Raw genomic sequence first — 24,457 nt, 5'->3', positions numbered from 1 at the left:
TCTTAGGCTCTCCCAAAGGCAGTGCTGTCATCACAGCATCAACCAGTTCTGACACAAAGGACCTGAGCAGGCAGGAAAGTGTTGGCCCTAGTCCCTTGGATCAGTAATACCTGTTTCCAGAAGCCTGAGGCAGAGGAAGAGGAATTGCACCCTTCTGCCCAGAGCACTCTTCTTGCCAGCAGGAACTGAAGTTTCCTTCCCCTCTATAATCTCTTCTCCTTCCCTGCTACCCTTTGTACACCAACAGGTGACAACATGTAGTGCTCATGTTGTTTTTAAAACCAAGAAGCCAAGATATGCCAATACCATTAATCCCACCTTTATCCAAAAGTGGTTCAGAAGATAACAGAGTTCTTCAGTGAGTGAAGAATGTGATTCATTACCTCATAACACCTGTGACATGTAGAGAATCACAGAATATCCTGAGTTGGAAGAGACCCACAAGCATCATTGAAGCCCAACTCCTGGCCCTTCGCAGGACATCCCCAGGAATCACACCATGTGCCTGGGAGTATCATCCAAGCGCTTCTTGAACTCTGCCAGGCTTGGTGCTGTGACCACTGCCCTGGGGAGCCTGTTCCACGCCCAACCACCCTCTGAGTGAAGGACCTTTTTTCATCTAATATCTAACCTAAACCTCTCCTGACACAGCTTCATGCCATTCCCTCAGGTCATATCACTGGTCACCAGATTCCACCTAAGCTGCTTGCTTTCTATTGGTTTTCTGCTCTGAAGTGACCGTTTATCACTATATGGGTAACTCAGGGGAGAAGTTGAAAGGAACCCAGGAACAGAGCTGTGATTCCCGCTGTAAACACCCCACAAAAAATTTGGATGTCTTTCTGTTGCACATATCCAGCTTCATGCACAAGGAGTGCTAAGCACTGGTCTGTAGTTGGGATACTGAACAACTCAAGCCAAAACAATGAAGACTAGTCAAGACCCGCTGTACAAGGCCTGATCTGTACTCTGGGATTGAAACTCAGGTTGGCAATAGTGCAGATGAACAAAGGGAGATAAACTCTGGAAGAAGGCCTGGTGTCAATGAGTTGAAGAGAGAGAACACTGATAGTCAGCCATAGATACACTGACAATACTGCAAAGAAAATCTGGCAAGATGGGTGAAATGTCTCAGCTCTGAAGGATCTGCCAGTGACTTTAAAAATGGGGTTAAAGCAAGAGTTCAGTTCAAGACTCAAGAATAGCTGTACAAAAGCTGAGAATAATTTAAGAACATTAGAAGTTGTTATGCTTTGATAAGAACTGAAGGACTTCCTTGTGAATCTAGGTAGGTCACTGGATAACATGACTGAAGGCTAAATGTGTTTGACAAAAACAATGTGCCGTATGTTAGAAGCAGTAATTTAAGCTATTCATAGTCTTTATTGAAGAAAATTAACTAACCGCTCAAGACAAAGACCTGCTCATTATTGTGGGCAGCTCAGTGAAAACACTCTGTGCATTATGCAGCCGAAAGAGCAAACAAAATATTAGGATATTAAAGTAAGAAAGAAAATTATGCTGAAAATATGGTGCCAATATGTACATTAATAGTACAGTCTCCCCTGGAAAATGCAGTTAGTTCTGGTCACTTGATCAGAGAAGAAGAATAAAACTAAAGGAAGATTAGAGAGGTCCAGAGGTGGTGATGGTAGCTCTTCGACCATCAGTCTGACTTCTATTTCTGACTTCAAGAGAAATGGAAGTGTGGAATTATTTAATTGTTTATGACACATTCAGTGATTTGTGGGAAAGAGGTGATATATTCTCAAAGAAGCAGAGATCCCTGTCCCTGCAAAAGCAAGACTATTCAGGTCTCCAGAGAAGTACAGGACATCAAGCTGACATGACAAGATGTGCTAATTGTCATGTTGTAACTGATAATTGGTTCTGTTCTGCTTCTGCCAAGGATATCAGATCCCTAGGCAGATGAGAGCTGGATCTTCCTCCACCTTTTCCCTTGGCCATTGCCCTCTCCTTGAGGAGTGTCAGCAAAGGTGCTGATGTGTGGAGCCATGCATACATCTTGTCCTTTGTGAGAAAGAAGCAGATCCTCTAACAGAAACTTGCAGAAATTGGGAGAGGGAGGAACTCAGGTGAACTGTGTTGGAAACACATTACTTGCTACTCAGAGGAGGGTGCTTGGAGCTTCCCTTATCTCATGCTATGCTATGAGTGCTTTGTCTGCTTGGAAAACTGAGGAAGCCTAGTTTCCTATGAAAAGGACCAATTTTACTGCCTGTAACTGGGATTAATTTCATGGGATAGCTTATATGGTCTTCTCGCCAGCAGCCAAGGAACACTGCTCTGCTGATTCAAAACTGCAGCAGCTTTGACACTTTCTTGACAGTGAGAGGTGACAGAAGTAAATTAATAGCTGCTACAGCAGTAGGAGCAAGCAACTTAATGTCAAAGGCAAGCATTTGAAAATAGCACTTGATATAAAATGGGACTAATCTGATTTAGGGTCAGATTTACTCCAGCACTATATTTACAAAGATGTCCAGAAAGAAACCAAATGCAAAAGCCTAGTAGATTTCACAACAGAGGCTGCATAAGTCAGGTCTGACAGAGATACTTCAGAAAAACCCAATAGGTATTTACTGGTGTTTGTAGTTACACTACAGATCTGAGTCTAAAATACTTCTTAAAGACCTGTTTGATGAGTCACAGAGGTACCCACAGGAATCAAGAAATGATCTTAAAGTATTCTGGCATTGCATGGCTGCTTTTCCAGACTGATTTAACCATCAGTTAGGAGGTCACAGGACACAGGATGGGACCAGGATATTTTTTTTTCTGAAAGTCCTCCACAACTCATGCTGGCCCTGTGCACAGCTGCAATTTCAAAAGCAATCACCTACAGAACATAAGTCCTGAGCTTGTACTGAATTTTGTCTGTGTTCATTAAAATAAAAGCTCATTAATTAAGGAGCTGCTATCCTCGTCATACAAATAAAGCTCAAAGTAGTTATTATGGTCTGCTCTAAAAGCACTGATCCATCACAGATCCTCCAGCCAAGGCTGTGCAACACAAGGGTTATACTAACAGAAAGTAGAACATAAAAATCCTGGAGAACAAAGAACAAAAAATGACCAGGCAACATATTAATAAGTTCCTTGAACATATTGAACATACTGAAAGGTGTCAGGTATGCCTGATCCTCATGACATAAGGCTTTAAGAGACAGATAAAGAGGATAGAAAGCTAAAGAGAGAGCTAAGGAGGAGCAGGAAAGCCAAATGAACTACCCTTGCTATCAGAAAAAAACCATGGACATTCTTATCCCAAGGGCACTTGTTCTGGAGCCATAATGTGACATTAACTCAGGTAGAAGGTCCTTAAAAAGAGATTAGAGAGTAGCTTGAGCAATTGAAATTGGATCTAAAAGGCTGACAGAACCAGACAGTTCATCACAGCACTCCATAACTAATAAAAAGACCACTAATACAATAGGTTTATGATATACACATAAAAATGTCACTGGCTTTGAAGGACAAAGTCAGTATGCTATCTACTATTATTCAATACAGCGATTCCAATCCACCTTTCTGCTACACATGCACATGTAATGCACTCCCAACAGTGTGCCTGAAGTTCCCTTCCATGACAGTCTGTGAAGAGCATGAATCACAGCTAACTCCTCTCATAGAGGCTTGGATTTCTGCCCAGTGGGCTGCTCCTGAGTCAATCTCTGGTGGGCTGCAACAGCTGCCAAGCAAAGACAATACTGCAAAAGGCGGAGGGATGTCCTCTGTTACCGAAGGCTGGTTAGTCTGACATCAATCACAGGAAAACCAGTGGGAAAACAGGAGTTTAGGGTTGAGGATCAATTAATACAAAACTGTAGGAGAGAAATGTAACTGCTGCAGCCAATTAGCTTTGAGGAAAATAGATCTTCTTAAATCCAAATTTGGTTGGCAAACACACCCCTTCAGAAGTGAAATATCTGAGCTTTACATTTAATGTAAAGCATCCGTTCATGGATCAAGAATTGCCCAACAGATATGAACAGAGACAGATCATTAGTTTGTGGGGAATTCCTCCAGCCTCAGTAAACAGCTCACTGCTTCCCAATGTGTTCATCAATACCCTGGCAGCAGATACAAAACACTGTTGGGAAAAATTTGCAGAAAATTCATGGATTAAGGTAATGGTAAATAATATTCAAGACAAAGCATTTCCCCCATATGACCTGCAAACATCTGTGTTTAATACAGTGAAATTCAGACTTATGCACGAAGTCATAAGAAATTCAAGCCACAGGCACAGAAAGGGTACCACATGCTGCAAAGTATTACTGGCAACTTAATGCAACCTTTCCATTGCATGCTGTGGCAAGGAAAGCTTACGTACTTTGTGCTCCTACAAATGAGGAAGTAATAAGAGTATGGAAATGTGGGATTTTTTTTCACTGTCTGGCTGTGCTGACTCTGTTGAAGGCATACTAAATATATGCCAAAAAGAAGGATGAGTAAATGGACAAGATACAGAAGTAAAGCAGAAAATATATCCTAGTTGTAAGATAAGCCCACTCTGTTTAAATTATCAAGGTAAGACTGAGGAATAATTTGATCAATGTGCATAAATACTGTATGGAGAAAAATGATGCATACTTCATCTGGACTTTTAAATCTAATAGAGCTAGGCCAAGTAAGGACCAATGAAACTAAAGGTCAGTTAAATCCCATCTGGAAATCAGACATGATCTGTGACAAGAGATGTGACCTGCCATGGATCATTCTAATTAAAAAAAAGGTCTACTAGTCAGCATGTCTTTGGGGAAAATAAATCATGCTAAACACAAGTTTGGCTGTCAAACACAGCCCTTCAGAAGTGAAATACCTAGGTTTTACATCTGAAGTGAGGCACCCCTTAGCTGGATCAAGATTACTTACTTTCCTGAATGTGGCATAAACTTACATACTTTGTTATACAAAGGGTTTCATGATCATTTGGAAAGTGACATTTTTTGGGTGTCTCTTAAGGTTTTGTGGAGAGATATGGTCTCTGGACAGACGAAGGTACAATGACAGCTAATTATCAGTACTGTTAGATGATACTTTGTACTGTACTCTGCATGCTGCTGTCTGTACTTGCAGCCACAATATGAAAAAAATCACAGCCACTTACTCTAATTGCTTTGGTTTCACTTGTAGCAAATATAATATGGAGAAGTTGACTGGGTACAATGGCCCAGGGTGCTGTGTACAAATGGTGAAGGATCTATTGGCAGAAGTCCTGACTGAGTAAATAATGTTTTAATGCTCCTGGGAGGTCATCATACTGCACAATAACCGTTATGGTGAAGTATATAACAGCTTAAGATAGGGCTCTTTTTATTAAGTCTAAATTTAATACTAAATAATACAAAAATACTTGTCCAATTATTAAAGCTATAAATAACAGAGTCAAAGGTCATCCTACAAGCTCAGTGTTTTCAAGTAGCATAATTCACATATATTGTCTCATGTAATCGAAGTCTGATTGAAATGTCTTTTCTGGGAGGTGTTTACTGTTGTCTCTACCCAGCTGTGCAGAGAATAAAGCTATATATGTGTCCCTTTGCACCCATTTGCTATTGCTCTCTTCTAACAGCCCTTTATGGATCAGTCTCTTCAAAGTCCCAATGAGGTCTGAAGCTGCATCCTGCACAGAATACTGCTGATACTGCTTTGAAGAACTGTGCCTTTCTCTAGGCTAGGAGGAAGTCATAGCTTTTGACTGTAAATTCTTTCCTATTTGGAACAATACAATGAGTTACTTTAATGATTGGGTTAGCTACCTCTGTTAGAATGAGAACCAACTGGTTCTGCACACTGTGTCATTTCTTTTAACAAAACCATAGTAATTCGTGAAACCTGTGTTTAATGGTTATTTATAATCTAGACAAGAACTACTATCTACGAAAAAAACAAAACAAAGAGTGCTGAAGTTTCCTATAGTCACACTGAGTTGACTGAACTCATGCAACTGTTTTGGACATTCAGAATGGGCGTCTGTTGCAAACGCAGCCATCGCCCCATCAGTGGTCAACTAACATCCCAGTGGATTCACTTTTACTGTGTTTGGGTACAAGTTCCACTTGGCTACTAGCTTAAATCTGTTTTTTCCATTTCCTTTATCAATTTAAGTCTTGGACAACAAATAAAACAAATAAATCAAGACTTTGATTTCATGTAATTTCTTCATGTAATTCCTCCTACAGACACAGGTAGAAGTCCTTTCTGAGGCAAAATATTGCTTCTAGTCCAGTGGGAAGATCACTCGTAATTCTACAAGGCAAAAGAGTCACTGTAAAACGTAATTTGTTCTCCTTCCTCCAAAATTCACCCACTGTGTGGAGTAACACCAGTCCTTCATAGTGCGTGAAAGTCCAGTTTGGTGATAAAACTCTGTAGCTGGTTAGTAAAGCATCTGTGAAGACGGCTGATTACCCAGAAAGAAAAGAAATAATAAACTATGCTATGATTACCATGCCTTTGAAGTTAGCTTCAACCCTACCTTGGGATAAATGGAAATCAGCCAAGTCAGAGGAATGGTTATAAAATGAAACTAGATGTTTTTAAAAGCCGGCTTGTTTGCTCATCTCACTTTGTGAGTGCCTTTACGAAGCTCTCAAGGTGCCCTTTGTCACCAGCTCCATTTGTGAGTAGCATCAGGAAACGTCAGTCCTAGAAGAAACTTTACATCCTTTGGGGTAACAGAGACATGCTGTGTATTTGTAGAAGATACTGGTGTCTGATGTCTTGGTAATTCCCATTATAGGCTGCAAAACTGAATTCTTTTTCCCAAATGACAGAGGTACTGCATAAATGAGCTTCATAAATACAAGAAAACACGTCTTTTCAAATACAGCTTTTGTTGCAATGCAGCATATAAAGGACTATATAAAAATAACTGTTATGAAAAATTCAACATCCTTGGGAGCAGGCAAAAATACTGTGGATTTTGTCAGTAGGCAGTGTGTAGTACCCCAATCCAAATGAATCTCAGCCTTTTTCTACCAAGTAATTAATAACCACAACTCCTTTCTTCACAACAGAGAGACTGTGCTGCATGCAATTCATTCACCCTTCTTCTAGCAACCTTGTCAGGGTGATGGCTTCCCAGTACATTTTCTACTAGTTACATTCTGACCCTCTGCTCTAGTAAGGCCCAGTTAAGTCTTTCTCCTTTTAGTCGCAGAGGCATCTAAATCATACTCCATTTATTGTCTGCTTAGATGAAGATCTCACAAGTGATGCTCTCTGCTGCTGGCAAGCTGTTATCTCCAAACTGATGAATAAGCAATCATCTGTTATTGCCCTTGTGGGGAAATAGCTGTGTTTGCTCTATTGACTCACGTTTCTGTGTGTGGCTCAAGTTGTCTGCCCCTCAACTTGGTCTCCTGCAACAAAGGCACACTGCTTGCTTTCTGTTCGTAACAAATATTATCTCCAGTGCATTTGTAATGAAAACTAGATGAAGTTTTGCAATTGCCTGATATTCAGCAGCTTCCTCTGTCTTCCTTGCAATTCTTCCCAAATGACTAATTTTCAGACTGGCCACAGTCAATAGCTGTTCTGATACTGTTTAATTCCTAGTATCACAAAGCACCTGTTTTTGAACTGTTCAGACAGGCCTCTATAGTTTAACAGAGACAAAAAATTGATTAGGTAAGCCATTAGGCTCAAAGGTCTGGAGAGACGTATGTCATCCAAGGCATCATTTACTTCTTTAAAGCCTTGCAGAATCAATTTCTAGCCAGGCAGACATACCTAAATGTTAAGCTAGAGAAGGCACCAATCCATTTTTACCTCTTCATAATGCTTATCACCAGCACCAAGGAAGGAACTGTTGGCTGGGAGGTGCAGAGGTGTAATAAAGGACTTTAGGTGTTGCTAGGTGAAGTGAATTTGTATTTGTTTTTGATTTGTGGAACAGCATATGGCAGCTTTTCACTAAGTCTGAGATCAATCAGATTTCTAGGCATAAAATAATTTAGAGGAACATGTCTTTAACCTGCAAATTATTAGCACAAACACATTTTTCAACCAGTGCAGTATGCTTTGCCTTGGTGCATAGAAGAGCTCTCATTTTTCACTCATGCCAAAGTTCGCAGTCCACAGTGTAACCACAACCTGCAAATTGTCTAGGAGTCAACCCAAGGATGCTTTGCTCCATGACCCTCTGACTGTGCACTTTTGCCTTCTCAAATCTCTGGGAGCCTATCTTGCCCATTTAATTGCAATGCTTTTACTGTAAGACAGAAAAAGAGGCCCATCAGCTGCTTGTTGGTAATCATCAAGAACCCAAATGAACGAGCAGAAACTGAGTGAACTATGTCTGAAGAAAAGACAGGTCTTTCTTTCCTCTTCTCACACAGAAAAAAGATGAAGTAGTAAATATTTGCTTTGAAGGACGGATTAGAATTCCCTACTAGTTTTCTCCCTATTTTTTTGCAGGACCACATGGTGTTTGAAATGAGACAGAGACACAGAGAGCCTTCTGTAAATGCTCAGAGGAGAACTGAACAAAAGACCAAACAGACTTGCTGTTAGAAGTGACCATGGAAATAGCCACATGGGCAGAGACCAATAAAATGAAGGAACTTGAGGGACTTAGAAAATCTTATCAGGGAACATACTAAGAAAAAAGGGCTTCAGAAGCAGATTGATTGAGCTGTTATGGAGAAACAGGCCAAAGATGCAGGGAATTTTGACAAAGAGGCATTATCAGTACAGCAGTTCTGAGCCCATGTCCTACCTCTTGCCATACCTTCCCACCACTATTCTGCAGTTTATGGGAGAGCCTCTGTTTGAGGGAGATAAGTCACAAATGAAAGCAACACACAGAGTTAGCTCGACTCAATACAGTCTCTTAAAAAGTCACAACCCACCAGCAGAAGTGAATGGGCAGCCAGAGGTATTGGAGATCTTTAAGAGGATTCTTTCTCCTGTACTATGTGCAGTCATGAACTTTAATTCTTAGCACTTTTTGTAAAATGTTGCCTTGTCCAAAAGTGACAGAATTTATACATTTTGTTCTAAATTTCCCTGTACCTTTTTGTTACCTAAACAAAACACTGCAAAAAGAAGTATTTGACCTGATCTTGTTCAATATTGTGCAGGACACAACAATGGCACACGCAGAGAATATTATCTGCTTGTTGCAGGCATCTTGCAAAGGTGTGCACCTGGATTATCTTCTGCCTTGCAGCAGGGTAGATTCTTAAAACAAGACAGCTCAGATTGCTCAGAATAAGGGCAGCACAGACATCCTAATAAGGTCTGCAATTTTCTGTAGAGTTCCGAAGTGCCAGCTTTCCCATTTTCAGAAAAAGGACTCTGAACCCCCGGGGCAGCTCTGCATGTGAAGTGAGTGGCACAGCTTCTTCCAGACACAGCTGGGAAGCTGTCCTGCCTGCTCATCATCTTGGCTTGTGCCTGTGTCTCTGCACATGCTGGGGACACCTGAGACCTTGCGCTGGCCATCCCATCTCTAGTGGGGATGCCCACAGCCAGCTCAGAGGTGCTGGTAGAACAAAAGGAAGCAAGATTGGATTTATAGACAGGGTCTGTCACAGATCACTGCCTCGTGTGGAGAAAATGACTAAGCAGCTTCTCACACAAGTAGCTATAAATAAGTAGAGACAAAAGTTAGTAGTATTTGATATTTAAGCTCAGGAGACACAGAAAAATCCTGTGCTCTCCATGCTGAGAGCATTCTTAAACTGTAGATGGTAAATTCTGAATAGGAGAACTGCATCTGATTTAAAAACAGTAATTATGTGCTAGGCTTCCTGCTGTCCAGTTCAAATGAATTGATTACTGAGGTAAAAATGCTGGTTTTATATACAGACCCACAAAAGCATCCTTCACAAATTAGATACAACACATTCTCCAAGAGGTTTGTATTATAATACATAAAATTAACAATTAGCAGACAACAATAAAAACTAATATATGTTAATAAGATAATATCATTGAAAGGCAACAAAAAGAAGTGGTACATAATTAAATTGTACAACTCATCATTTATCCTCCTCAGCCAACACTCCCACTGGCAAGGGCTGCTCTGGACAGGAGCACAGGCTAACGGAGCCAGCAAGTTCACCAGGTTTGCTTTATCTGTACCACACATCCCCTGGCCAGTAATTGCAGATGTTATTAGCAGTTGCTGCCTCCAGTCACAGGTATGGAGGCTTCCTATGCTGTCCTTGCTCTCTCAGGTCACTTCCCATCAAGAAAACTTTGAGCTGATTGTGAGAAAGGGAGAGGATGGTGACCACTGGCAGAAGGACCTCTGCAAATGAGATTGACTTCGCTAGAAAGTTTTTTTCTGCCTGGTTGTCAGAAGACATCTCTGTGGAGATGCTGGAGGATGCTCGTTTGTGAGGTAAACTCATTACCCCGGGGCTGAGGAAAGCTTCCGGAGGGTAATGAGCCGCAATGCCTGGTATGAAGTAGGTGCGCACACAGATTTGGCACTAACCTGCTATTCATGTGTTTGATTTTGAAATGAAGTGAAAAAAATGCACAAATATCAACTATGCTTGATAGCCAACACCATTTAATGGCAGTCATTTCATGTACAGCCTGTTGCTTTGTAGCACTCCCTATTCCTGCCCATTTGTGTTATTCCCCACATATTCCTTCTTGATGCTGATTCCCTTCTTTTAGACAAGCATGTATACCCAAAAGCCCAGATCAGCAGGATGCTTTACATTTTGATACATATATCCTTCAGCATCAGACAAGCAACATAGAAATGAGAGGTCATTCTTCCTAACTATGGAATCTTCAACAAACACATTATTTTATTTAGCAATGGCATGAATATCCTGCTTTACTTTCCAAGCTGACAAGGTATAAAGGAATGAATAAAAACTATGTTTATTCTGGATCATTTTTAGTGGCACAGGGAAAGCTAAATCTGTGACTTGCCCACTTCTGCCAGTATTTTCTTGAAAAGAAGAATAGCTTTAGAAGACAGAAAACTCAGAGGAAGCCAGCAATCACAGGATTTCTCTAAACCAGCATCAAAACCCTGCACTCACCAACTCTGAGTAAAGTGGTTTTGGTAAACCCGATCAGGTACCCAGAGAAATAGTTTCCCATAAACGCCAAGACAAAGCCTTTTAGTTTGATCTGACTGGTGTTTTTGAGTTGACTGAGACAAGATAGGAACAAACTGCTGTTCCCACACACGTATGTTGGCTCAATATCTGCAGTCTGTGGCAAAGAGAGCTTTTGTTTTGGTTAGACTATCCCAAAGAGAGGAAATTACCCATGCAAATCCTCCTTTCTTTCACCTGTGTTGTTCTGATTTCAGGCATGCTTGAGCCCAAGTTTTTTATGATGACCAGAATGGGGCAAACAGAATTTGTTACATATTTGCCATACTGTCATTTGATAGCCCATGTTAATTGTGTTCTTTAAGAATGCAGTAGATATTAAAACTATGCACTGAATACCATACTGGATAGCATGATCAAACACATGGTAAGGTACAGAGCATTCACAAAGGATCAGAAGATGAAATGCCAGAATACCATCCATGTGCCAGAGGGCAGAATGCATTGAATGAATGGGTAAATGGGACTAAGTCACTAGTACCATTTTATCAGTTCACAAATATCACTGCCAAATCACTGCAGCTATCTATTTTCTGCCCAATAGCCACACGTTATTTTCCTTCATTGCTCAACCTGCTTTTGTTTGATTCTATATAAGCTTAAAACTGTGGGGAAAAAATACAGCCTGTATGGAAAATTGCTGTGGGATTGCAAAAGACGTAAAGCTTGCCAAAGAAAACGAACTCTAAAAACTGTTTTCCTTGTTTATGTGCTCTCTCCAGGCCCTCTTGTTTATGTAAGGCTCAATATATGATCAAGTTTCCTTGCGTCAGCCAAGCTGTGGTAATTGTCTGTGTGTGCACTTTTGGCCCGCAGCGAATCCAAGAAAATTTAATTTGGTTTAAGCCCCTTTCACTGCAGACAAACCTAACATAACTTACCTTATGTTTCCTGTGGGGTGGGAGCGTGCACCTAACTCACACACAGAGATACCCAATGACCCAGGAGCCTTATGCTCTGTCTGAGACCCAGGATTATGAACGACACCCTAAAAGGCATCTGGGAGAGCTTGTCTTTTTTTCTGCAGGTATATGGCACAGGCACACAAAAGAAGAACTTACCTGCCATGCCTCAACCTTCTTAATGTCCGCACAGGACCCGTTAGTGAAGAGTCCTTTCCCAGGGGTACAGGTATATATATCCTGCAAGGCGTGGGCAATAGAATATACTGCCAAATACACATTATAGGATATCCGCAAGTGTGTATAGTCCAGGTACGGTGTCTCCACACTAGTGATGTTCTCATTCCCTGTGCACGGAGGTCGGAAGGCAGACGTTCCATTTCCAGCTCCCAGTCCCTCTTCGTGGCCCTTATGGAAGGAAGTGGAAGCTGGAGAATTTTTGGACCCATCAGGGAGATAGCAGTTAAATGTCTCCTCCCAAAACTCCTTGGCAAAGCCGTTGTTGGTGGACTTCTTGGGATGCACCTTCTGCAGGAACTCACGGAAGCCTGGGATCTGTCCCGCCTTCAGTGCAAACCCGATGGTGCTGCCAATGACACGGAAGAACTCCGGCATGGCTATTAGGGAAGAGCTGGCCCAGGCCTCGCTTGCCAGCCAGATCTTGCCAGTGATGTTTCGCCTGACAATCTCTTTGATGAGAGGCTCCAGGTCTGGGCCACTGGAGAAAACAACAATCACCCTTGCTGTGGAGTTCTGGATGACCTCTACCACCTGCTGGATCTCCTCTTCATCCGAGTACTGGGAGATGAGCTCGCTAAAATCAATGCAGATATCTCTCTCCTCTGCCTCTTCTCGAAACTTTTCAATCCCTGGCCGGCCATAGTCATCATCAGCTGCGATTGTCCCCACCCAGTTCCAGCGAAAGTACTCGATGATGTCTGCCATTGCTGTGGCCTGATGCTCATCATTGGGGATTGTGCGGAGGAAGGACTTGAACTGGTTCTTGTTGCTCAGGAGACGACTGGATGAAGCATAGCTGACCTGTGAGAGCACAGTAAACAAGGAAAACACACCATAAAGTGAAGTGCCTAGAAATAAATTGCCTACATTTACCTGGAGTCACTGCCAACGTGTTGGACCTCTGGTGGGGCAAAGAGAGAGTTGAGCACACACTGCAGCTACATAGTATTAGTCTGTGGTTGCACGTGGTCCACCCTGAGAGTCTGTATGTTCTTGTAGCTGTGCCTGTCTTACAGAGGCACATGTACAGAAGCAGCTGCTTGGACCTGAGAGGCTGGAGCAACCTTGTGTCCACCTGCAAGGTCAAGGATCTGAGAGAGAGAGAAACTGACAGCAGGTCAGAGCAATGGCAAAGAGGTGAACCACAGCTGGCCTACCTTGCTGCACTTCCTGCTGAATCCAGAAATAAAAAGAATATATCTTTTAGATAAATGAAGGCAATGCCCATAATTAAGACAAATTGCAGGCTTTCTCTGTCTTGAACCAGAAAGGAGACAGCAGGGTGGTACTGCTATTCTGAGTCTACTCTGTCTGTCTCTCCTCGGCTCTGACATTTGTCCCATTCTTAAACAGGCTCCATCAGGTGCCATATTTTATATGCAATCCCTTCCAGCTGACGTAGGAAAAATGCAATGTATATCAGTCCCCTCGATCCCGCAGAATGTTGTGGTAATGATGCTTTAGCAGTTATTTCCTGATTGCTGGCCAGAATCAGCAAAGAAGCCAGTAGGCATTCCATGCTTTATAAGCCACTGTTTTACGGTTAAAATTGGATTTTATTTCCTTTTCTAAAGCTATCAAGAACTATTTTATTTTCCTAATCAAGTGCCATATGCTCTTAAGATATAATTTAAATTTTCCACAAGTAGGAAAAAAACCAAAAACCCCAGATAATAATAGTTTAAAGATCTGGAGAACTTCTCAAAATCACTGATCACATTGAGAGATTGGTATCTGAATTCTTTAGGATAGATTCTCATTTGAAAAAATCTTCTATAAACAGTTCATTTTGTACAAAGTGGAAATTTACAGAAAATCTTATCTCCTCCTTAAACTCTGGTATTTAATGTCTCTCCAAGAAGAAAGAAAAGTACGTCTCCTAGTGTGGTTTCAAGGGCCACAGGAGCAAATCCTCCTTTCACAGAGCTGTACTCTCCCCTGGACAGGCTCTTGCCCAGTGCTACTGTCACCTTCTACAATCTCTTGCCAGGAGGTACAAGGAAGGTATTCCGCTCCCACATGTGCTGTAAGGGTACACTGAGGTGAGATACTGAGAAACAATAGAGTCAAAACATTTTCAGTGTCTATGTCAACAGAATGAGCAATGAGCCTTACATTAATTGTAAAATATATCTCTAAATTGTACTGAAATGCAGGGCCTAATAAACATGAATTTGCTAATGGCCTTGCTATAAATGGCTGTGATAATTTTGCCCAGCAACTCCCAGTTTAAAAGCCTGCTTTCAGTTGTCATACTTAACCATCTGGCTGATTTCATTCCAGAACTGAACCTCCTGACACCTATCCATTTCTGCAGCTTCTGGGTAAGGCTACTGCATCGTAGTGCAAACGCCATTCCCTCTTCAAAGGGAAAGCTTGAGAATTGCAAGCATCTGTCATGTTCAGTTAAACCCACCAACTTTCCTTGGCTGTCCTTGTTCACCTGGTAATGTAAATGAACAATATCCCTTAGAACGTCATCATGGTGTTTATTACATGCTGACTTCCAATGCTACTCTGGGCAATACCTGGAGAGCACATATTGGTCTTAGCTTAAACCATTCCTGCTCTACTCAGAGACCAAATGTTCAGTTCTTTAGACTCCTGCAAGGGAGTCAGACAGATAAGATTAAATAGACAAGATATATTACTGGACACTGGGCAATCAAGAATCCTTCCTTCTTCATTTGTAGCGGAGATAGGAATTGAAGCCCTGGGTGAAGCAAAGATATATCTCCCAGGTGCATTGTCACACACTGTTGTTTTAAGGACTCTAGTGAGCTCTGACACCTGTATTCATTTTAGAAGAGGAATTGGAAATGTTAGGTTATTCAAGGTAACACATAAATGGATAAGGCCAAGCACTTTTTCCAAAGTTGTCTTCAGTGTAGAAATCTAAAATCAAGAGCAACAGCATTAAGCTATAATATGCCAGCCTTGCACTTTGCTTAAGCTATTGACAGAGCAATGGGCTTGTTAAAAAAAAGGATGGGAACACTGATGCTGGTACTGGCACCAGTAGAGTCAAAATTCAGCTAGAAAGATGCTGCAATATAGGAGCTGGCACAACTACATCTCCACACCTCAGGACAAGGGGGGCATATCCAGATGCTTTCACAAACCCTGTTTTGGAGGCCCTAGGGCAAAAGAAAAGCAGGTCAGCTCAGAGCAAACCTCCACAGCACTTTATCAGCACAAGAAAGTGCTGGTAAAGAACTTCACAGGTCACCTACTTGAATGATCAGAGATGCTGAGAGATCTAAAGAGTAGCTGGCAATGACTGAACTCTGCCTTAAGTGGGCTCTGTGGGAGCTGGACATGACTAGAGTCACCACTGTGAAGTAACAACACAACTAATCTGTCAGGTCTGGGAACTGTCAGTAACTGACATATAATAGCTGTATTCATAGACTAAGCCACTCTAGAGGACTCTAGTCCTCCTAGACTAAGTTGCTGTTGGCCAAATTATTGGCTGCTTAGTAACTTTTGTGTTTGGGGACTGCTAATTGCTAGCAAGACATATTTATACCATTAAGAAACCCCCGACACTTTGTACTGTTTCTCTGCTTAAAGTTCTATTGGAAATGGCAAAGATTAAACAATCTTTGTTTAATCTTTCCAGAGCAGAGAAGCAGACCACTTCTGTAACCTAAACAAGCAAGGTGGAAGAGTACCTGAGGTATGTAAAAGAGTCCCAGCAGATTGGCCACAGCAGTAGAGATGCCAGAGCCGGTTGCCCCCACGACTGCAATGGTGGAAGGGATATGTTCTGAGCAGTTGCAGAATTCATCCAGATTCAAGGAGTCTATCTTGTTCTGGGCCACAAAACTCAGTGTGGCCTCCAGGGCTTTAGAGACTGTATTACAAGTGTCAAATATCCTGTATCCCAAGGTCATGTTGGGAAGGAGAGTTGGGCTACTGTTTATTTCTTCTATGGCAAAGATCATAGCCTGGAGCCACCGGAAGCCTCGAAAATTATACCTGGGGGAGTAAAAATAAAAATAAAAATAAAATAGAGTGAGAAAGAAGGAAACAGCAGAGAGGAACCTAGGACTGAGGCAAAGACAGAGTGAAGAATTCCAGATACAAAAGGCAAAAGCGACTTACGCCATTTCTTGCATCCTACTAAATTTAGAAAATTTTGCTTTTGTCTTCAGTGGTTACAGAAGAGGCACATTTGTGCTATGGTTAGATCTGGCTTATAACTTTTCAGTTTGAGAGTTCACTTCAGAGATCGTGAGGATGAGATGAACTTTTCTAAGTCCCCTAAAATCTGTGAAACTTGAAAGACAGCATGTCTGGAGTGTTGACTCTGGCCTGTCCCTTCTGCTCAGGACCCTAAACCTGGATCTCGTGATGCCTGAGCAAATGCTCTGACACAAAGCTACACCTGCGAGGTTTCCTTCCAGGCTCCTCTGACATGTTTCTGAATGCAGATGGCAGTGTCTGCTAAGCCTGTGCTGAGTGTGATGCTGCCAGGGATTTGGGCTCAAGGATACTCTGTGTGTCAGCTCCTCATGGCTTTAGGCAGGCAGAGCAGGCTGAGCCACAGCACTGGCCTACTGCTGGATGCACAGGTGCCTGGGAGCTCTGCTTGGGGAAATTTGCCCTCACATCACACACTTCACTTTGTGAGAGAGAGCACAGTCAGCCTGTTTACATCAAAGAACAGAGACATGCTATAAATGTAAATCCGATCCTAGTGTAAATTGCTAACTTGTTAACTAGGTATTTCAGTGCCTTCATTGCAGGAGTAACTTTTCTCATTATTATGGTACTCTCATATATTTGCTTTAGACATCAACTCAGAAGATGCCCTCAGAGCTGGCCTATGAAATTGGAACTGTTTCTTGAAGCCTCCTCTCTCCTCTAAAATGGAGAAGCTGAGTTTTTTTACTATCTTGCACCTGTGCACGGAGCTAACGCAGAGCACGGGATTGGTGCAAATGTGCTGCAAGACCTGGGAGTCCTCGTTTCAGGCACTGAATGGGCTGGCAGGGAAAGAAGCTGATGCAGGATGACTGCTTATCAAAAAAAGAGATAAACTTCTTTGTGGAAAGCAGCAGGAAGAAAGTATCTTTGATACATGTTATTCTCAAATTTTACTGTGTTTTCTCTTGTAAAGTTGCACAGGCAATCAGTTGTGTGGCTGTGAGGCTGCCACGTTTTAGGGTAAGTCAGCTGGAATGGCAGAATATCTCATGAACTAAAACCTGCCCTTCCTTGGAATGCACTACGGGTCAGGATAGCAGTTAGCTTGCAGTTTTGTGTTGAGTTACAGCTGAAAACAGGAAAGTGTCAATGCTCTTATGCTTGAGATACATTGGGAAAAATAACAGGCCCCAGAACTGGAAAACCCTGGAAAAATAGCCTGCCCAAGAATAGATTCTACATGAAATGCTAAATTTTAGGTTTCACTTAAGTTCCATTCTGAAATGCTTTGAGAAATGTTTCCACTACCAAGATGAAGATTTCTAAAGATAAGCTTCATGAAATCAAAAACTTTCAATCTCTGAGATGTATGATCTGAACATTTGTAATTGCTGGATTAAATTAATTGCTTTCAAAATTGATGTTAGCTATGGCTGACGTTTTCAAAGCTGAATGAACAAAGCCACATTACTTCCATTCCAGGACTTTTATCTGATTCACCTGGGATCAGAATTTCTAAAGATATCACATCTAAGGTTTAAGTCTTAAAAACTTCATTTATTCAGCTTGACTTTGCCTCCTCCAGACATATTTGGCCAACTTCCAAATGAAGTTCAGCTCTGAGGCTGAGCTCAAAGACCAGACAGCACAGTTTCAGTACAGATCTCTTAGGTCAAAAACTTTGAGGCCAATGAAAATGCTTAGTTATAACTTGTGACCAAAGGGACAATTAGCTTTATTAACATTACTCTTTAGAAACATGAGAGTGTGGATTACTGTTAGAAGTAATTTGGCCATTTAGAATATTTTGCTTTATTTCCAAACCATTAAAAAGCGAGACGTCATGAGAGCGCTCTGAAATAAAAGGGCAAGTCTCAGAGGGATCGAGTCAGTGAGTGCTGTGTACAGAAAGATGTGTTGGTCACACCACTGGTCACTAATGCATACTGGGATAAATGGAAGCAAGGAGGGGTTTTGTGACACTTCTTTTTAAAAAGCTATGTGTGTTTACAGATACTTTTAATTAAAATATGAATAAGATTTGAAGCAAGGACCACATTCAGGCACCTCATCTAAGAGCAAAATCTGAATGCATTTTCTATATTCAAAGGGAAGACTGCTGAGAAGCTGGGAAGTTCAAAGGTACCACTACACTACTGTGAAAAGATTCACACATTTGAGTATATGTAAAAGTAAATTTAAGCCTCTTTACACTAAATTATACAGGTAAAGTATGACACAAAGTTATTTTGCCTGCTTGACAGGAAGTTTTTTTTTTTTTAAATGTAACAAGGTGGTATCTTCAGATGGTATCTTCAAAAGCAGTGAAGTAACTGGACTGTCTTACCCTTGACTTCAAATAAATATTTGATATTTAATTCAGTAAATGCAGACGAAGGTCCATGATACACAGTTGCTTTTATTTTCCTTTATGACATATGCTCCTGATTAGTGTATATTTACATCATAAGGCCTCTACTTCAGGTACTTGAATTTGGATGTTTTTATTTTAGAGGAGAAAGGAGAGTAGGGGCAGTTTTCCGGGAGCTAAACTCCAAAATATCTTTAAAATGCTTTCAGTAATTTATCTCAAACTAACCTAGGCAGGAGACCTGCAGTTCTCTTCAGTTGCACTTCTGTTGGTAGCAGCATCAGTAGATCAGAAGAGGATCAGATGGGATGGAGACACCACTCCTCACTTTGTCTTCTCTAATACCTGATAGATCTTCAGACAAGCTCTCATCTTGTTAACCGATACAGTGTTGTATCAGTACTGTAATACAGATATGATCAGATGAAGGTAGTGCTGTCAAACTGATCTAAATGAAGCGAGATTTTTTTCAATCTCTATGAATGGAAATTTAGTGAATAAATTCTCTCCTATTGTACTATAAGATCCCAGAAAGGGGCTGCAGATAGGATCCTCTTGGCTTGATGTGTACATGAGTGATTGGTAAGAGCAGCCTTTGAAACTGGCAGTAGGTCACACTGATGCAGCTGACCTCCTGTGCTACGCTGCTGCTGTGATTAATTTGACTAGTCACTGGAATGCTCTGTCATCCGTGCAGAAATTTGTCTGGTAATTTCCATAAAGAAACTGAACAGGATTTACTAACAGAAGCAAACTTTCATTAGATTTTCAGAATATTTAAATAGTCACTGGTATTTTCCTGGTGGAAAACAAGCACCCTCCAAAATTCATTTTCTGGCAAATTACTTTACAGGTATGTTTGCATAGTCTTGTATTTTAACATTTCTGAGATGTGCTGTTACAAAAAGTGGCCATAAAGCTCTAAATGAGAGTTTAATGTAAATAATTCAGAGCCCACAGGTGTAGATGGGAATTTTTATTTACACCAATTCTGTAAATGTTTCCCCTCTGATGCCTATTCTGCGACCTGCCAGTGTACTCAACCCACTGATCTTTCTATTCTCAGAGAGGAGCACCAACAGAGAGAGAAATCAGAAACAATACCTCCACAAATCCTCACTGTAACCGCCACATTTGCAGCAGACCAGTTTTCTACATAATAAATGTGTCTGTCAAATGGTGCTCAGAATGGCTTTAATGTCTCAGTCAGTGTTTCAAAGCAAGGGTATATAAATTAAGAGACACAAGGTCACTTCATGGTTTAAGCTGCCCATAGTTCCATCCCCTATTTGTTTGTCTGGTTTGGTTTTAAAAGATCTTACTGTCTGCATCCAGCAGCGAAATTGGTCCTGATCCTGGCTGGTCTCCATAACGAAAGAATTCACAACCTCATGTGTATTCATGACCTTCATTTATCACACTTACAAGGCACTAGGCAATAGAATATGAAGGAAAAGAAGGAAAAAGTGAAAGCTCTGAATACAGCTTTCACTTACCCTCCCATATCTGACAGGTACTTATATTCAAAAATGATGGCAAAGCCTCCATATGTCTTTTGTCTCACACCAGCACCCCTCCTTCTCTAATGGTTGCATGCACATACTAATTTCTCTGTCCTCTCTAGATTTCCAGTAAATTAATTACATGTTATTGCTGCTACTGCCACTGTTATTTCTAAGCTATGCAAAGGGAAGACCTGCAGTCAGTAGGTATAATGAGTTGCTTACCCCTCTTACAGTCTAGGACTATGGGTGAAGGGTATTGTGCAGACAAAAAAAAAAAAAAAATAAAATTACAGTTTAGAAGGTGAGCGGAAGAAAAAGTGAAAAAGGATATAATTTCATCTTAGGAAAAAAATCCTAAATAGCTTGTTATACATTCAGGTCTGCAGTGGGATTGGCAAATATATCTTCAAGGGCGAAAATTTAAATTCTGTTTTCTTAGATGGACAGACAAGACTCAGTGGGCTAAAGAGTCCTGGAGCTATGCTCTGTGACATCCTGCACTATGACACGGGGAGAATGTCTCACCACAGTTTCACATCCTAAAAACTATGTGTCACAGCGTGGGAACTTGGCTAGACTGCTGATCAGAATATAGGAAATATCCTTAAAAATTATGACCTAGCAACACCATATTGACAACACTGTATCTCAGCTCAGGAGAGATATATCCTTACTGCAAGCAGTTCATTATCGTAAGAGGAATACATGGGTATGGTCCATCTGTGCAATAATGCCAAGAATAAGACTAACAATACCACCATGACCGCTACTGCTAATCTACCTGAAATCGAGAAAGGGTAGAGAAATCTGGTTGTGAATAGGCCTCTGTGGGTGCTGACAGGGAATGGAATGGGGGTCAGGGTTTGCTTGTGCTGTGCTCAGCCTCTGCCTCCACTGCACACATCAGATATGCATCAGCAAATGTTATAAGGAAAGTTGCTGCAACAGCACCTGAGGCACACAAAAACAGAGGGTGTATTTCTATCAAATGCGGGGTCCTTGATTGCTGAAACAATAAACAGGAAACGAAACTGCTCTCACTTTTTGTATTTGTATCTGACATTTAGTGTGGCAAAATCAAAAGTATGTTTTCACTTTGGATTCTGCTTAAAGCACAAAGATGCCTTTTCAGTAGCAACATCACAAAAAGACAGATTGTTACTCTTCCCTTTTCCTTTCACTGCTGAGTTATGTATATAATTTTCTGAATAATTATGTGCAAAGTATGCACAGTAGGTTCAGGCCATTATGTATGCTAAGTTGCAGAGAAAGATGCTGTGCCACAAGAGCACGAAGAAGGTGAAAACTGAAAAAGTGGAGAGAAAACTGTCCTATCCATTTTGAGAAGCCCTGTTTGAGAGCATAAACATGGCACTGAACAGAGCTAAATGTGGGGGAAAATGTTCAAACAGCACAGATTAGGTTGAACAGTCCTCAAAAGAAAGGAAAACCACTTTAAATTGCTTGATATTGAACTCCAAAATAGACCACACACAGGGTTTCAGTGGGACCCTTAGGTCTTAGTTTCAAAGCAAGGAGCTTTTCACATGGTCTGATGACTTGCTGCTGCTGCAGCCCGGTGTGGGAGAGTATGAGGAGAGGATGCTCATACTCCCAGAGTGACCTGAGTCTAATTTTCTTATGTGATATGAGACACATCTTCCTGTGTAGTTCAGAGATTAAGCTGCACACAGCCATCTGAAAAGGGGGCAGGTATAACACTGATTAGCCTCTACTTTGAAAACATAAAGCAGTGCTGAAGAAGGCTCAGAGAAGGGTGACAAGGGCAGTTAAAGGTATGGGGCAGATTTAGCACCTTTGGTTTGACTGACCAGGTACAGTCACATTTATTTCCTGGTCTACTGAAGTTCTCGAGGCTGCAAGACTGGACAGGTTTACTTTGTGAAGAAACTAGAACATACACATTTTTTTTTCTCCCCCCAAAAATATGGGTTTCATAATACCAGGCTAGTCTATTGCCCAGAACTGAGGAAACTCACATGTGATATGTAAGATTCTGACTCTTGACTTGAAGAATGTATTGGACTCAAGAGTCAGCATGCACAACCCTGCCACAGCCTAATACCTAATCAGAGTCCAAACCCAAAAAGAACCACCATGTCTGTGTTGAGAGATTTTTGTACAACTCCAGCGAGAGGAATTTTCTGTCTTCAATACTTCTAAAATAAAAAATCTTTCAGGAAAAATACCTGCTCTCAATTTGACATGTACCAATAACAAGGAATACGCATAAATGTTCCCATTGATTAATTGTCTCCATCATTAAAATCTGATGACTGGTCTCAAAAAGTCTTCTCAGTCCAACCTCTTTTGAATTAAACAGGTCCTGCAAATGGACATTTGCTGGTAAAGATGTGTGCAATGAGGAATTTCCAGTCATCTCTGGTCCAATCATTCCCTTGTTCCTTTTGTAGTTTCTACTGCCTTGCAGCTAGATCTCTGACCTTCATTCCTTCTCCTTTTGCATTATGCTGTCAACTCCCAGGTTATCCGGTTCCTTGAAGGATAGCAGCAAATGCCACAAATGCCTGCCTTTGCAGTCACCTTTTTTCTCTTTTGCACCTGCAGCTTCTTGGTGCAGGGGTAAGAGGAACACAGATTTTATCCAGGTAAATTTCAGCTGGAGGATGCCTTTCAGCAGATCAAATGCCACCCAGAAGATCTCCCACTGTGTCCTTAAAACACCTAGTCTGGCTTTTCAGGATTTGCCTGTTGTTGGCAGTGCTACCTCATTACCATGCCTTTTGGCAATCACACACTTGTAGTACTTGTGGCAGAACATTTTCCAGTGATTTGTTTCAATAATGTGACCATTTCAAGACAGTCACTGAGGCTGAATCAGCATCGACAGAATTGAAAACTACATTCAGTTTGCAAATATCTACATTGTCCTGCCTTCCGCCTGGAGCAGGTAAAGAAGACAATGGAGCTGAAAACATCCACTGCTTTCCTGCATTCCACTTTTAAAATGCTGCATTTGGGAGAGAAAAAAAAATGCTGGAATGCTGGCAGTCTCTTGCTCCATGAAGTAGAAATTCCACATACATTTAGTTCATGACTTTCCTGTGCTGGCACAGAAGAAGCCAAAATAATCTCTGCTTAATTACATTTCTGTGTATTTCCTATGAGAGCATCTGGGGATGATCTCATAATGTAGTAGGACGTGTCTTGCTCAGTGTCTCAGTGGGAAATCACACCTGAAATCTGTAAGCATAGCAGGAGTGCTGTCAGCCATTCTTCATTGCCATCTGCAACACAACTATACTAGATCCCCAGTGTAGGATGAGAGGTCCAAATAATTCCAGGTACATAATTTTTCACATATGATTACAGAAGAAGCCCCATAACACTGAAGTGTTTTCCTGTGCATGATCATGAGAGAGGTCCACATGAATTTCTTATATTTTGTTTATACGACATTCCAGTTGTAATTACTTTCTGTCTCACTTTCCACTTCTTCTGTGTATTATGTGCAGGGTTGTAAGATTAAAAATTCCTCATGTTTCATCACAAAAATGGTTACATTTCAGTAATAAGAGAAATTGTTTTCATGTGCATTTGTCCCTCCAGGGTTAACTGCCAAACACTAAAGATAAAACCTATATACACTGTTTACACAAAAGAAAAGGACTCTGGATGAGGAAAGTCTGACCTTTGTAAAGGTCCTAAAGAGACATTTCTGTGTTCAGTAGGATTTTTCAAAAGCAGTGACCTATCTCACTTTCACCTATCCACTTGTTTAGGCAACTAAACTGTTTGTAAAAACGTAGAAGATGACAGGTAGACGTGGAAAAAAAAACCCAATAAAATCTGATTTCCAAGATATTTTGCTATGCATTACTTTAATCAAATGAACTAAATGGCACTATGGGTTCTTTTACGTCCTTCTGCTAGGAAAGCTAATTTTCAGACACTAATCAAATGTCCACTGTGAATGGCTAGATAGATCAGTATATTCACATTTTGGCAGCTCCAGGTAGTACAAATATTGACCTCTTTTACTGTGCAAATATTATTTATGTTACTGTTTAACTTGTTTTTTCTATTATTTACACCAATTGCCTCTAAAATCATCAGATTACAATGCATATTTACACAATGTATAGAATGTCACTTCAAGTCAAGAAAGGTGAAGACTTCCCCAAC

The 24,457-nt window shown here is 41.1% G+C and overlaps 1 protein-coding gene across 1 annotated transcript in view; it reads right to left on the bottom strand.

Moving 5' to 3' along the window:
* Nucleotides 1-24,457, bottom strand: part of CASR (calcium sensing receptor) — a 74,448-nt gene that overhangs the window by 17,040 nt on the left and 32,951 nt on the right. The window contains exons 3-4 of the mRNA XM_027653489.1: nt 15,937-16,243; nt 12,182-13,063 (exon numbers count right to left, since the gene is read on the bottom strand). Of these exons, the coding sequence (XP_027509290.1) occupies nt 12,182-13,063; nt 15,937-16,243 (1,189 nt within the window). The remainder of the gene's footprint in view (nt 1-12,181; nt 13,064-15,936; nt 16,244-24,457) is intronic.

The sequence above is a fragment of the Corapipo altera genome, unplaced genomic scaffold (assembly GCF_003945725.1).
Source record: "Corapipo altera isolate COAL_440 unplaced genomic scaffold, ASM394572v1 61, whole genome shotgun sequence".
Taxonomy (NCBI): Eukaryota; Metazoa; Chordata; class Aves; order Passeriformes; family Pipridae; genus Corapipo; species Corapipo altera.
Note: the sequence above shows the minus strand (reverse complement) of the source record. Positions and strands in the feature narration are given on the sequence as shown.